Source organism: Hemitrygon akajei, chromosome 9 (genome assembly GCF_048418815.1).
Source record: "Hemitrygon akajei chromosome 9, sHemAka1.3, whole genome shotgun sequence".
NCBI lineage: Eukaryota > Metazoa > Chordata > Chondrichthyes > Myliobatiformes > Dasyatidae > Hemitrygon > Hemitrygon akajei.
The window spans coordinates 97,637,120-97,653,693 of NC_133132.1; the positions used below are offsets into that span (position 1 = coordinate 97,637,120).

At 40.9% G+C, this 16,574-nt stretch overlaps 1 protein-coding gene across 2 annotated transcripts in view; it reads right to left on the reverse strand.

Annotated features, from left to right (window-relative positions):
- Positions 1-16,574, reverse strand: part of gnpat (glyceronephosphate O-acyltransferase) — a 38,433-nt gene that overhangs the window by 13,919 nt on the left and 7,940 nt on the right. For both annotated transcript variants that reach the window (XM_073056594.1, XM_073056595.1), the window contains exons 5-10: positions 16,369-16,496; positions 13,132-13,207; positions 8,156-8,307; positions 7,932-8,062; positions 5,771-5,994; positions 2,636-2,881 (exon numbers count right to left, since the gene is read on the reverse strand). In XM_073056594.1, coding sequence (XP_072912695.1) covers positions 2,636-2,881; positions 5,771-5,994; positions 7,932-8,062; positions 8,156-8,307; positions 13,132-13,207; positions 16,369-16,496 — 957 coding nt within the window. The remainder of the gene's footprint in view (positions 1-2,635; positions 2,882-5,770; positions 5,995-7,931; positions 8,063-8,155; positions 8,308-13,131; positions 13,208-16,368; positions 16,497-16,574) is intronic.

The following is a 16,574-nucleotide window of genomic DNA, read 5'->3' on the forward strand; positions in this document are numbered from 1 at the left end:
CCTGTCAGAATGTTCTCCACAGTACTTCTATAGAAGTTTTAGAGTGTATTTGTTGACATACAAAATCTCTTCAAACTCCAAAAGAAGTATAGTTGGTGTCTTGCCTTCTTTATAACTGCATCAATATGTTGGGACCAGGTTCGGTCCTCAGAGATCTTGACACCCAGGAACTTGAAACTGCTCACTCTCTCCACTTCTGATCCCTCTATGAGGATTGGCATGTGTTCCTTCCCTTCATGAAGTCCACAATCAGCTCTTTCATCTTACTAACATTGAGTGAAAGATTGTTGCTGCGACACCACTCCACTAGTTGGTATATCTTGCTTCTGTACACCCACTCATTTCTATCTGGGATTCTACCAACAACGGATGTATCATCAGCAAATTTATAGATGGTATTTGAGCTATGCCTAGCCACACAGTCATGTGCATAGAGTACAGCATGGGCTAAGCACACACCCAAGGATCATCAGTGTTGATCGTCAGTGAGGAGAAGACATCACACAGATTGTGGTCTTCCAGTTAGGAAGTCAAGGAACCAATTGTAGAGGGATGTACAGAGGTCCAGGTTCTGCAACTTCTCAATCAGGATTGTGGGAGTGATGGTGTTAAATGCTGAGTTATTGTTGATGAACAGCAGCCTGACATAGGTGTTTGTGTTGTCCAGGTGGTCTAAGGCCATGTGAAGAGTCATTGAGATTGCATCTGCCATTGACCTATTGTGGTGATAGGCAAATTGAAATGAATCCAGGTCCTTGCTGGGGCTGGAGTTTCGTTTAGTTATGACCAACCTCTCAAAGCATTTCATCACTGTCAATGTGAGTGCTATTGGGTGATAGTCATTAAGGCAGCTCACATTCTTCTTCTTGGGCACTGGCATAATTATTGCCTTTTTGAAGCAAGTGGGAACTTCTGCCTGTAGCAGTGAGAAGTTGAAAATGTCCTTGAATACTCCCACCAGTTGGTTGGCACAAGTTTTCAAAGCCTTACCAGGTACTCCATTGGGGCTTTCCGCCTTGCGAAGGTCACCTTCTTTAAAGGCAGCCTAACAATGGCGTCCGAGACTGAGATCACAGAAATTTAACTTGCAGAGTTCCTCCAGCATTTCATGTGTGTGTTAGTCGTGAGATATGTTGTTTTGTGACAACAGTACAATGCAATATATAATAATAAAAAAGTCATAAATTACAATAAGCATATATAAAAAATAAATTTTTAAGTAGTGCAAAAAGGAGACAAAAATACTGAGATAGTGTTCATGGGTTCATTGTCCATTCAAAAATCTGACGGTGGATCTGGAAACACTGAGTACGTGTCTTCAGGCTCCTGTATCTCCTCCTTGACGGTAGCAATAAGAAGAGACAGGTTTTGGGAGATGAGGATCCTTAATGATGGATGCCGCCTTTTCAAGGCACTGCCTTTTGAAGGTGTCCTGGATGTTGGGGAAGCTAGTGTCCATGAAGGAGCTGGCTGGGTTTACAACTGCCTGCAGCTTTTTCCGGATCCTTTGCAGTTGCCCTTTCCACTCTGACCCCTTGATGAGGACTGAAGTGTGTTCCCTTGACGTCCCCTTCCTGAAGTCCACAATCAATTCCTTGGTTTTGCTGACAGTGAGTGCAAAGTTGTTGTTGCGACACCATTCAACTAGCAGTTACCTTGCTCCAAAATGCTTCCTCATGATCACCTGAAATTCTGCAAACAATAGTTGTATCATTGTCAGATCTATAGATGGTGTTTGAGCTGTACTAGCCACAACATCGAGGGTACAGAAAGAGTACAGCAGTGGACTAAGCTTGCATCCTTGAGGTGCACCAGTGTTGATTGTCGGTGAGGAGGAGATATTATCTCCAATCCACAGACTGTGGTCACCCACTGAGAAAGTCAAAGGGAGGTACAGAGACCTAGGTTTTGGAGCTTTTGATTAGAACTGAGGCTACTAATGTGTTAAATGCTGTGCAAAGGTGATCAAATTTGTAAACAATTACTTAATTTTAAATACGGAATACATATTTATCACTTTAAATTGAATAACAGATTGAACAACAAAATTAACTTCTGTTGATGTTAAGTCCTGTCAGGTCAAGCACAAGGAAGATCATATTCTCTTCTAACACCTGAACAATACAAATTAAACTGCACTCTTACATTTGTTGTGGAGTTCAGTATCATTATTTCTATGACTAATGCCTAGAATAGAAAGTCTGTAGAATTTTTTAAACAATGATTCTCAATGCCAGCAGAGAGACAACCTTCTTTGAATCTGTGGCCACTTTATTAGGTACACCTGCTTGTTAATATGAATATCCAATCAGCCGATTGTGTAGCAGTAACTCAATGCATAAAAGCATGAAAACATGGTGAAAAGGTTCAGTTGTAGTTCTGGGAAGAAATGTGATCAAAATGAGTTTGACCGTGGAATGATTGTTGATGCCAGATGGGATAGTTTGAGCATCTCAGAAGCTGCTGATTTCCTGGAATTTTCATCCACAAATGTCTCCAGAGTTTACAGAGAATAGGTACCTGATAAAGTGGGCACAGTTTGTAGATATAAATCCACATTCCATAGATGAAAGAAAACTTACTGTCTCATTTTAGATGAAAGATAGACATATTTCTTAAAGAATTGCATATTTACCTCTCCTGCAGCTTTGTGTGCTTTGAAATGCAATTGCTATCAGGGCAGGGCGTACAAAGACATGCAGTATCTGATTTCTGTAGGAAGCACACATCAGCACTGAGACTGTGTGCTTGAAAATCTTTTCCACTGTGAACTTAGCTGGAGTGTCTTCCTGGCAGAGCATGACCTGGTTTTTGATTGTCTTCACTATATTGTGGTGTAAGGCCAGATTAGAACGAATCACTTTGTCAGGTGTTACGTTTTCTGCAACAGATCACAGATTATCAATGCATTTATTTCACTGTACACATGGAATAGAAGCAAAAAAAACTGATAGATGTTGAACATATCAATAAGTGTGATTAAAATTTTAAAAATTAGAATATTTAAGAATGACTATGATTTTAATTTTGGTTCAAAATGTTAGTCTAATCTGTCAGCAGTATCTTTGGATTGTGAGATTAGAGATTTGAAAGAAGCTAGCTTCATCGTCACATCTACATCAAAACAAGCAGTGGAATGCGTCCTTTGCATCATGACCTACACAGTCCAAGAATGTGCTGGGGACAGCCTGCACGTGGCACTGTGCTTCTAGCACCAATACAGCAGGTCCACAACTTACAAATCCTAACCCATACGTCTTTGGATTGGGAGAGGAAACCAGAGCAACTGGAGGAAACGCACATGGTCATGGGAAGAATGTACAAACTCCTTATAGACAGTGGTAGTAGCTGAGCCTTCATCTTACAGCTAGCACTGTAAAGTGTTACGCTAACTGCTACACTACTGTGCTGCTCTTTGTTTAACAAGGGAGAAAAGAATGCCTTTCAAAAGTCTCAACTTTTGATCACTGCAAAATATATCATTCCTCTATCTGAAGACTGTATGATAAAATACTGAGATGTAATCATCAGCAGACAGATGGTTAACAACACAGTATTTGATCTCAACAACTTAGCTGCAGAAGTTACAACATTTGTACCTTACTGCACTCTCACGATACTTAATACGCTTCATGTGCCACTATGTGTAAACTATCAACATGCATACTGTTCAGAGAAAGCCATAAAAATCTAATCTGGCCTATTACTACCCCCATCTGTCCTCTAGACACTTAACAAGCTACTTTATCTGTGCTTACGTGGTGAAAAGCATCTCACTGTGCCACATGGTGAAAAGCCATCTAGTGGTACTTTATGATCATCTGTTCACTCACACTCCTTTTGGTTTCCATCATAATCACAGTCATTTGTTTCAAAATCGAAGTACGTACGAGTCACCATACACTACCTTGAGATTCATCATCTTGCTGGCACTTACAGGAAAATAAATACAATAGAATTTATGAAAAACTATACATAAAGACTGACAAACAACCAATGTGCAAAGACAACGAACTGGAAGATACATTAGGGGTATTGAAGAAACTCTCAGATAGACACATGGATGATAAAAAAATAAACCGAGGGAAGGGTTAGAATGATCTTAGAGTAGGTTAAATGGTCAGCACAACATCATGAGCCAAAGGGCCTGTTCTGTGCTGTTATGTTCTATGTTCTAAAATAGTGCAAGTAAGAAATAATACTGAGCACATGAGTTGTAAAGCAAGCCTGGAGGTTGTGGAATCAGTTCAGATTGAGGTAATAACTTTGTGAACTGTGTGGTGTGGGATCTAAAGTTCCTGTACTTCTTGCTCAATGGTAGTAGTGAGAAAAAGCATGCCCTGGATGGTGGGTCCTTCATAATGATGCTGCTTTCTTGTGGTAACACTCCTTGTAAACATGCACCATGGTGGGGAGGTCTTTCTAGCCACCACTCTGTAGACTTTTCCATTCCTCAGCATTGGTGTTTCCATACCACGTTCAAAGCCATTCTCTAGTCACTATTACAAAATTGTCCACACCATGGACTAAGGGGTTGAATTCCAGAGATGCATTGTGATGATTGCCCTTGATGTAGCATTTATCTGAGTATGGCATCAAAGAGCTCTAGTGTATTTGAAATTCCTGACCAGCAAGCAAACAGAAAACTTTTTACTGTCTACAGGGATACCCAAAACAATCTTCTTCGAGGATCGTCACTTTGTCATGTTGGAGAAGCTCGAGTTCCTGTGATCCTGAGAACGATGATGTCTGGAGCTTAGCTCCTGGTAGGGTCATCCATGGTAGAAAGGTCAATACAGAATTTCCAGTCAAAAAATGATCCAACCAAGACTCAACAGTGGAGCTGGCAAAAGATGATGACACTTCACAATATTCCAGATTAAGTCCTGTAACGATCCCAGATTATTCTCTACAGCCACCTATTTTTTTTCAATGCCCATTATACCACAGCGTTTAGGGCAGCAATGAAGGTTCTCCATCTCTGCATACAAGGACTTCTCAGTGCTGTTTCCATAACAATTTTTTTTGACCAGTCAAGGTGGTTAGCCCTGAGCTGAACCTCCCAAACCTGGAGGACTGGTGGACCACTTCTAGTCTGGCTTCTACCCTTTGACCTATTTGGCATGGGAGACCTTACCAAGAGCCAAAGACAAGGCTCTGACTCCAGCCAACACGGGTCTCTGGCTCATTTAGGCACACAAGCCTCCAAGCCCTACAAGATTGTGATCCTCTCAGAAGTCTATAACTACCTGAAGACCTACTAATAGACAACCTCTTAGGAGAACATCATACTCAACTTGAGTAATTGCATTATACTATTATTACCCAATGTAAAGGAAAAGGACTACAGGTATTGAAAGTGAATCATCTCCGCAGCTGGAGATCAAGATAAAAGTGTTCTTGTTATGTGCATTTCTCAATAATAATATGCCAGTAACATAGGGAGACATTGCAAAGCAACAAGAGAGGTTATCAGCACTCTTTGCAAGAGTTTTAGCAAAGTAACCAGCCACTGTCTCTGTTCTTGGTCGGCAGTAGCTGCCTGACTGGAAAGGAAATGTGCAAATAGGACCAGACAATATCACATCTGCTAGACCTTACAATTTAGGTAAAGTTCTGGAGGGCAAGAAATATCCATGAGTTGTTGTAAAACAGTATTTTTCATGAGGAGCTTTAACGTATTATGTGTCACCTGGTAAAACAGGTAAGGGTTGGGGACATCGGATGTTTTCACAATAAATATTTTTTATAAAAGTAAACCTTTACTTACCTGGCCAGTCAATGAAAGCACCAAATGTTTCTGCAATTGCTTTGAGCCATAGTGTCTGTCTAGTTAGATCTGACAGAGTTAGGCCTGGCAGGTTCTGGATGACCACTGTAGCCATTAGTACCCAGGGACTCATTACCATATTTTTCTGCTGAAGGACTACTATTCTATGGCCTAGAGCATCAAGAAAACTGTACACATCTCCAGAAGGCTTCCGTGGAATATGCCTATTTGAAAGTTCAAAAGAATTATGTTAAAAAGGTCTTTCTTTGGGCATCTTCTTATTCAGCTGGAGTTGGCAGAAACATAAACACACAAAAGCAGAGTCACAGTAGTCAATTTTATCTCAAAAGTTGATTGTACACATGTATCGAGCTCAGTGTTTTGCACATTGAGGGTTTTGAACTTTTAGATAGATAGATAGATAGATACTTTATTCATCCCCATGGGGAAATTCAACTTTTTTTTCCCAATGTCCCATACACTTGTTGTAGCAAAACTAATTACATACAATACTTAACTCAGTAAAAAAATATGATATGCATCTAAATCACTATCTCAAAAAGCATTAATAATAGCTTTTAAAAAGTTCTTAAATCCTGGCGGTTGAATTGTAAAGCCTAATGGCATTGGGGAGTATTGACCTCTTCATCCTGTCTGAGGAGCATTGCATCGATAGTAACCTGTCACTGAAACTGCTTCTCTGTCTCTGGATGGTGCTATGTAGAGGATGTTCAGAGTTTTCCATAATTGACTGTAGCCTACTCAGCGCCCTTCGCTCAGCTACCGATGTTAAACTCTCCAGTACTTTGCCCACGACAGAGCCCGCCTTCCTCACCAGCTTATTAAGACGTGAGGCGTCCCTCTTCTTAATGCTTCCTCCCCAACACGCCACCACAAAGAAGAGGGCGCTCTCCACAACTGACCTATAGAACATCTTCAGCATCTCACTACAGACATTGAATGACGCCAACCTTCTAAGGAAGTACAGTCAACTCTGTGCCTTCCTGCACAAGGCATCTGTGTTGGCAGTCCAGTCTAGCTTCTCGTCTAACTGTACTCCAGATACTTGTAGGTCTTAACCTGCTCCACACATTCTCCATTAATGATCACAGGCTCCATATGAGGCCTAGATCTCCTAAAGTCCACCACCATCTCCTTGGTCTTGGTGATATTGAGACGCAGGTAGTTTGAGTTGCACCATATCACAAAGTCCTGTATCAGTTTCCTATACTCCTCCTCCTGTCCATTCCTGACACACCCCACTATGGCCATGTCATCAGCGAACTTCTGCACATGGCAGGACTCCGAGTTATATTGGAAGTCTGATGTGTACAGGGTGAACAGGACCGGAGAGAATTTAAAGAATATTTATACCATATTAATTTTGATCTTATTACCACACTGAACCAGTAGGCATCACTTCTGCCTTTGGTGTACTCCAATCAAACCAGGACTGGGACAGGGACAGGGACTGACCAAGTTATAAAGTTACAGAAATTATTTGTTTTACTGTATTACACTAGGGGATGTTCATAGTTGTGTTTTACTAATTCCACCTCTTTTCTCCTTCTCTTCTCCTCACCTGCCCACCTCCTTCCTCTGGTAACCCTTCTCCTTCCCTTTCTCCCATGACCCACTGGCCTCTCCCATTAGATTCCTTCTTTTTCAGCCCTTTACCTCTTCTTCTACCTATCACCTTCCAGCTTCTCACTTCATCCCCTTCTTCTCACCCACCCACATTCTCCTTACCTGGTCTTAGCTGTCACCTGCCAGTTTGAAATCCTTCCTCCTGCCCCCCATCCTCCTCATTCTAGCTTCTTCCCCCTTGCGTTCCAGTTCTGATAAAGGGTCCCAGCCCATAACATCGAGTGTTCATTCCCCTCTGCCTGACATGTTGAGTTCCTCTAGCATTTTGCATGTATTGCTCCGGAATTCCAGGATCTACAGAATTTCTTGTGCTTATAATTCTACCTTTTTTTTCTTAATGAAAATTGATCACTTCTTTTCATAGCATTTCATTTCTGACATGGTTCCACTATTCCAGGCTCATGTCTAGCCTGACAAAGTGCCTAACAATTAACACGTGTAAAATATTTATTGTACAACACAGAATTATGGTGTATATTTTATTAACATGCTATTTTAGATATTGATAACTGACCTGGGTAACAAATTATAATGAGCTCTCCTAACAATTCCTGTTGCTACGGATCGCACTGACACAGGTTGGCCAAAGTAAACATGTATGCTTCCAAAGTTTTCACTTAGAATCTTCCTAGCCTTCAGCAAACCCTATAAAAGAAAACTGGTTTGGTCACCAACTCCCATTTATTTTTCCAGAAAACAGCTAAATTAGAGACATTACAACAAGAAATATGAACACACCGAAGTTGATTCCTTTGGCTTTGGAACGCCCAAAAGTTCATGTGCATAGAGGGACTCTTCCAGGATTCGCTCATAGCTTATACTTATGGGAATTAAGTACATGTCAAAAACCTCCCCCATCAGAAAAGGTTCGATTGCTATGTTTAACAGCCCTGTAAGAGAGAACATTTTAAGAATGTAAAGTGAAAAAAACAAATTGTCTACAAATATTATTGCTTAAAGCATGAAATATTCACGTTTACATTGAAAGTGCGAGTTCTAAAATACAAAAATACAGTAAAATATAATGAACTTACCTGACAGCCACTTGACACTGTAGCTATCAGTGACACATTTGCCTGGGTCTGAACTGCACGGAATCCAAGCATTAGCAGCACGATGCCGGTAAGACTATTATTATTATTTTTTTTAAGAGGTTGAAAAGCATTTAACTTAATGATTGTCTGTTGCCCACAGATCAAATATTGCTTATTAAAAATCAAAATTAACCTTCAGATTGATATCCCTCTTGCAAAGATGGAATTATATTGCAATGATTTGAAATATAGTTGGCCACTTTCATGCTGAAAATTACAAACATAAACACAAACGATTCTGCAGATGCTGGAAATATTTAGGAGCACAAAGTGTTGGAGGAACTCAGCAAATCAGACAGCATCTATGGAGAGGAATAAAGAAGGAGCGTGAAGTTCAAATAGGAGACTGGACTGCTGAAATTGAGATGGTTGAAGACTCTTTGGCAGTTGGTGATGAAAAAATCCAGAACAGGGTGTCCACAAAGAACAGGAGGGCTGAAGGAGTCATTGATGAGATGGGGGTTTGGGGAATCCTTGCTAAAGAAGGAGATAGGACGACAGAAGAAGAGCTCAGTGTCATGTCAGGTGCAGAACTCACTGAGGTGGACGTGCAGAAGGACAATGTTAAGGTCCTTGCTGAGGACAGAAAGATCCACTTCAGAGAGTGGAAGGTCAAGTGGAGATCATGAAGACACAGCAGGCATTAGAGCCAAGCAGTCTGATGAAGGGTCTCAGGCTGAAACATTGAATCTTTATTCCTCCCCATAGATGCTGTCTCACCTGTTGAGTTCCTCCAACATTATGTGTGTGTTCCTCCTATTTTGTTAATATTTTTGTGACCAATTTATAATTATCTTCCAAGTGTTAGGAACATTTAAGTCATTTAAGTGAACCTTTGCACTACTGCCATCCGTGGCTTTGTGGTTGCATTCTCAAACTCTATCCATTCTAAAGAGAAGCAAAATGTTTACCCTGCATAATGACGGAGTACTGATCACTGAAGCTCTTATGAGATTTTAAACCATTAGCTCTTTTATTTGAATGTATTGTAATAAATCATATGGCACTCTGCTGAAGAGGAGTAAGGGAGTACCCTGATATACAAGCTAATATTTACCTATTAAGCATCATTAAAAATTGATAAGGACATTATCCTTGCATTTCTAGCTTATTTCTGTATACAAATTAGCAATTCCTCTAGAGGACACAACCTTGTCATGCTTTGGAGGCTTCCGTGTCTCAGTGACCCGTTGGCTGCAGCTGGGGTTTTATGTTTTGGCTCTCGGTAGGTCACTCATGCCAAACAGGTCAAAGGGTAGAGGTCAGGCTAAGAGAGATCCACTGGTCCTCCAGGTTTGGGGGTTCAGCTCAGAGCTAACATCACTGACTGGGGAAACAAGACTGTTACAGACACAGCAATGAAGAATCCTTCTGCATCTGAATGCAACGGTATTCCTGAGTCTTCACCCAGGACTTGTATGACTGATGGCAGTGCAAATTGAGAGGAAGCTACTGACATGATGAAGGAACACCACCAGAGGTGGAGGAACTGCCCTAAACATCAGTGGTGTAATGGGCAGTACAACTAATAATAATAAAATTAGCAGTTGTTACATTACGTCAGTTCTTTGAGGCATACATACATGGTGAACTATGCTCATTAATCTAAGTTCTCTTTTTCTTAAATAAAAGGCAGAAACTATTTTAACAAACTGAGGGTGAGAAATGGGGAAGTCAGTTAGCACATTCCTTTCCCTATTAAAACAAACTCCAATATCAAATCACCATTCTGTACACCAGATAAATCAGACTGAATTCAAGCCAATTGAGATTAAGAGTTGGTGCTGTCAGAAAGCAGGCAACATTTTTATTAGAGTGCATTCACATTATACAGAAAATCAAAACAAATGTCCACCTTTGTCAGTTTCATAACTAAAGCCTGGGAATCCAAAATATTTGTTTTTACTCAGCTGCATACCACAGAGTCACACAAGCAATTACAAACAAATTAACCTTCTGATCACATATAAAGGAAGTGTAAAAAATTATTTGCTATGGATAGAGAAATGCTGAAATGTTCTGTAAAAAAATCAACTAGGAGTGAATGAAAATTAAAAGATTGCAGAAGCTGGAGATCTGAAATAAAATACAAGAAACATTCAGTAGGTCAGACAGCATCTGTGGAAAGAGAAACAGAGTTAATATTTCAGATTAGAGAACCTTATCAGAACTGGCAGAGAAGAAGTTTTAGAGAGAATAGAGGAGGGACAGATTGGACAAAGGAAATATTTCTGAATACCAGAGATTCTGCAGATCAACACACATAAACTGCTGGAGGAATTCAGCAGGTCAGGCAGCATCTATAGAAAAGAGTAAACAGTTGATGATTCGGATCAAGATCCTTCATCAGGACTGAAGGGTCTTGATCCGAATCATCAACTGTTTACCCTTCATCAGGACTGAAGGGTCTCAGTACGAAACATCAGCTGTTTACTCTTTTCCATAGATGCTGTTTGGCCTGCTGAGTTCCTCCAGCACTCTGTGCCTGTTGCATTGGACTTTTAGCATCTGCAGATTTTCTCGTGTCCATGCTTCTGCAGATGCTGGAAATCCAGAGTCTCTGACTGGAGGCCTGTGACTAGTGGAGTGCCGCAGGAATCAATGCTGGGTCCATTGTTGTTTGTCATTCAGATCAATGATCTGGATGATAATGCAGTAAATTGGTTAAGCAAATTTGAAGATGACCCCACGAGTGAGGGCATAGTGGACAGCAAGAAAGGCCATCAAAGCTTGCAGCAGGATCTGGACCAACTAGAAAAATGGGCTGGAAGATGGCAGATGGAATTTAATACAGACAAGTGTGAGGTGTTGCACTTTGGGAGGACAAACCAAGGTAAGACTTACATGGTGAGCGTTAGGGCAGTGTGTTAGAACAGACAGATTTGGAAACACAGACTATTAATTCCTTCAAAGTGGAATCACAGGTAGATAGGTTCATAAAGAAAAGCTTTTGGCACCTTGGCATTCAGAAATAAAAGTATCATGTACAGGAGGTGGGATGTTCCATTGAAGTTTTGCAAGGCATTGGTAAGGCCTAATTTAGAGTGTTGCGTCCAGTTCTGCTCACCCACCTACAGGAACAGTATCAATAAGATTTAAAAAATGCAGAGAAAGTTTACAAGGATGTTGCCAGGACTTGAGGATCTGAGTTACTGGGAAAGGATGAATTGGTTAGGACTTTATTCCCTAGAGCATAGGAGGATGAGGGGATATTTGTTAGAGGTATTCAAAATTATGAGGGCATCGATCAGGTAAATGCAAGCAGACTTTTCCCACTGCGGCTGATTGAGACTATAACTAGAGGTCATGAGTTAAGGGTAAAAGGTGAAATGTTTAAGGAGAACATGAGGGAGAACTTATTCAGAGAGTGGTGTGAGTGTGGAACAATATGCTAATGGAAGCGGTGGATGTGAGTTTGATTTCAACATTGAAGAAAAAATTGTATAGGTACGTGCATGGGATGGGTATAGAGGGCTCAGGACTGGGTGAAGGTTGATGGGACTAGGCAGAATAGATGGGCCAAAGGTCCCTTTACTGTGTCTCTATTCTATGTCTCTAAAATGCTGGAGGAACTCAGGTCAGGCAGCATCTATGGAGAGGAATAGACAGTTGGCATTTTAGGCCAAGACCCTTCATTATTTTGAGGGAATATTTCTGACAAGCTGAGACCATACTATTGGGTTGATAGCTTATGAGGGCAGTTAGATAGGGAGAGAAAAAAAAGAGGATTGGGTTTGGGGTGGGGATAAAAAAAAGAGAGGTGGCTTATTAATACCTTTTGCTGCAAGACCATGACAGCTTGCAAACATTTCATGAACTCCGGCCTTAAAAACATTTTGGATACAGTTCCCTACTACCGAGCATGAAGGAAAACAGGTGCTCCCATGCATGGTCTATCTTTAACTTTACGGTTTCCCGCACCTTTATTTGTTTCTACCACTGGTTTAGTGCTAATCCGGTGTATATTTTTTTCTGCAATAGATTGTTTCGAGGCTTCAGATTGGTTTCTGGTGCAATTATCGTGAGTGATGAGTCATTACCACATACCTGGATTGTAAACACAAGGGAATGTGCAGATGCACAAACCAAGTACTGGAGGAACTCAACTGGTCAGGCAGCATCTATGCAAATAAATTAACAGTTGATGTTTCAAGCCAAGACCCTTCATCAGGACTGGAAAGGAAGGGGAAAGACACCAGAATAAAAAGGTGGGGTGAAGTGAAGAGGATAGGTGAAACCAGGTGAGGGAGGGGGGTGAAGTGAGAAGTTGGGAGGTGATAGCTAGAAAAAGTTGAAGGAGGAATCTTACAGTAAAGGAGTATGAACAATGGGGAAAAAGGGAAGGAGAAAGAGCACCAGAGGGAGCTGATAGGTAGACGAGGAGAGGAGAAGGGGGAGAGAAAGTCCTTAGTTATGATGGGTAGAATGTACACAGAGGGGCTGATCTCTTGCAGATAATTGTGAAGGGCTGCAAGTAACCAAGGCCTTTTCTCAATGGTAAGTATCCTGAACAGTAGGTAATAAAAATAAATATGAAAGTCATCATGTTTTCAATCTGCACAATTCAGGATTACAAGATCAAATATTTCAAAAGTCACAGAAACAAACCATTTTACTCACCTAATTTTGGCATCAGTGACTTTCCAGTACGACTTCTTGTGCCCTCCACAAAGAATTCAACGGGTGCATCGCCATTCTGAAAAATGAACTTTAAGTTAATACAGAAGCTTTGACTGTAGTGAAAACATAGCATCCGTTAGAATCAAACAAATCATTTCTATGCAGAGGAAGATTTTTACCAGAAGTAAAAATCTGGTAAAAAAGTAAGTTTATTATCAAACTACATGTCACCATGTACTACCCTGAGATTTTTTTCTTATGGCATTCAGGGTAGAACAAGGAATATAATAGAATCAGTGAAAAAGACTGATAAGCAACCAGTGTGCAAAAGAAAGCAATCTACGCAAATAAATAAACACAAAACTAATGAAAATAAATAGTTATTCACAATGCAAATTTTTCACTAGGTAAATGTGCAAATCATGGGACTAATTTGGTGCTCTTTGAGCAAAGCTTATTATCACAATTAACAGGCTAGGTGCGGGTGATGCAGCCCATAGAGCCTATTTTGCTATTCAATAAGATTATGGCAGAACTTCTATATGAAAAGACTTCCATTAGGGTCACTGAAACTTTTCCTTTTGAGAAAAGGGGCCTCGTCTGTTCATTCTTTCCTGTCAAGTTCACATATCTTGATTTCTTTAATGGACAAAAATTCATTGATTTCTGGTCAAAATGGTGTCTGTGAACAATGATTTCATGGGGAACATCTTCTAGATAGCAAATCTTTCCAATTATTTCACTTTTCCACGCCTTCTGCCTGTTCTTTTTGTCTTATTTCCTTTATGGAAACTATTGGGAGCCCGTGACGTACAGTTCAAATCTTGATTGAAGGATCCTGTGCTGTGTCCCGAAAGCTGCCCCATAGAGATCAGAGATGGGGGGTTGACAAGGTCCAAGAACGTAAGCTGACTCGTAGAAAAGACAGAGACGAAGTGCAGGGTCATGAATGACTCCATCTCGAAGCAGTGAGGAAGACTGAAGCATCCAGGTGAACGCAGAGGTCAGTGATGGCTTGGTGTGAGACAGCTGGCAGCCGGATCGGCAATTCAGTCCCGGGTGGACGGTACTCGGCCCTAGATCAGCAGCCACTCTTTACAGAAGGACTGAGTTGGTGCAGCTGCTCTCCTTGTATGCAGCAAAAAGATGTTTCCCATATTCTAAGATTTATGTGATTATTGGACTGTATATCGGCTTCCTTTTTTCAGTGTTTTCTTTCTTGTGGTCAATTGGCAGGTGGGTGACCTGTTAATTTTTATTCATGGGGGGTTGGGGATTTGGTGCTACTGTCACTGTTCTTTTCTGCAAGTGAAGGGGTCGGGGATTATGTGTAGAGGATTGTTGATTGTTTTAGTGACTGTTTTCTGCTGCAGGATTTTGGGGTTTAGGAGATTTTTTCTTTTCTTTTTCATTACAGTTTGGGGGGGCTGGGGTGTTGACGTCTTTTCTTTACTTTATTGTCACCAAATAATTGATACTAGAGCGTACAATCATCACAGTGATATTTGTTTCTGCGCTTCGCGCTCCCTGGAGTACAAATCATAGTAAATATAATAAAATTTTTAATTATAAATCATAATTAGAAAATAGAAAAGGGAAAGTAAGGTAGTGCAAGTCAGGTCCAGATATTTGGAAGGTATGGCCCAGAACCGGGTCAGGATCTGTTCAGCAGTCTTATCACAGTTGGAAAGAAGCTGTCCCCAAATCTGGCCGTATGAATCTTCAAGCTCCTGAACCTTCTCCTGGAGGGAAGAGGGACAAAAAGTGTGTTGGCTGGGTGTGTCTTGTCCTTGATTATCCCGGCAGCACTGCTCCAACAGCATGCGCTGTAAAGTGAGTCCAAGGATGGAAGATTGGTTTGTGTGATGTGCTGGGCTGCGTTCACGATCTTCTGCAGCTTCTTCCGGTCTTGGACAGGACAACTGCATACCAGGCTGTGATGCACCCTAGAAGAATGCTTTCTACGGTGCACCTATAAAAATTTCATCGACACTCATGGTCTTTCTGTGTTTAATGGCTCTCTGGAACAGACAAATATCAGAGTTGTATTATTCATGCATATTTTGACAATAAAATGAACCTTTGCTCAGCCCTTCAAGGTAGGTAACTTAAAAGCGCTAGGTAATGTCTGTGCAGATTACATATCAATTAAATAAAAGCACACACGTGGGAGAACATTTAACTGGTGTATTCACTTTGCAGCAAGAGAGAGACAGATGCGCATGCATAGACAACATATCAATACGTAGTGCTAAGGTGGGGGGGGTGGAGGGGGGTCATTGCTCTGAAAGAAACAGATCCAACATTACACACTACATCCCCTTCAAAGGAGGTTTCTCCTCATCTCAGAATCGTTAATCTGGGACGTTTTCTCTGTAATTCTAGTGTCCTGGTTGTTCCTTTCAAGAAAACTGTACTCACCAAACAGTTGCTACCCAGCATTTCTAATAAGGTCTATTTCTGCATGTCCCTCCATTCTCAGCATGTTCATATGTCTGTCTAAATGCTTCTTATTGTACCTACAACACCATTACTCCTAGCAGCTCATTCCAGGCATGTACCACTCTGTGTAAAAAAGCATCCCTGCACATCTCCTTTACATTTTTTCCTCTCACCTTAATGCAGTGTTCTCTGGTTACCATTTCTACCCTGGGGAAAAGATCTACACTATTTATGCTTCTATACTTTAGAAAACATGCAACAGCTCTCTCCCCAGCCTTTGATACTTCCCTTATATTCCCGCCTCTCATTATAGCTTAACACTCTAATCCCAGTAAACCTCTTCTGAATCCTTGCCAAAGCCTCTACAATGTAGAGTCTACATCATTCCAGTAACTGTTTAAAGGGAGCCTTGATTTTAATATAACAATAATAAATGGGCCAAATTACAAAACTCGGTATTCATAAAAGAATACTGAGTCATTGAGACTGGAGGCTAAAGACGGCCTATACTGGAGTTAGAGGGCTGAGTATGTGTGTACGTGGATGGGAGGGAGGAAAGGGGCTTGTCGTGCTGTTGTTGCTTTATCGCTTGGTATGTTCCGTTTTGTTGTAATCTGTGTTGCCCTGCTGAAGATGGCAGGCTTGCTATGCTGACATTTGCAGGCTGCTCCCAGCCCATCTTCGGGCATGCTGGTTTTTAACACAAATGATGCATTTCACTGCATGTTGTTCTCATGCATATGTGATAAATAAATCTGATTCTCAATCAGCATCACTCGTAAACACAATACTGACCCTTAGAATTGTTTTCACATATTCAGAGAAAACAGCCCAATAAAGTCTATCTCCTCCAAATGAACGTCGAATGAAAAAAGCGCCCGACATCCTCAGCATCTCACCGACTATTTTCATTCCCATAAAATCTGAAGAGGAAGCAGAATAATTGTTCAAATACAGATTATGAGAAATAAAGATCATGCCAAGTTGAGCCGTATCCCACT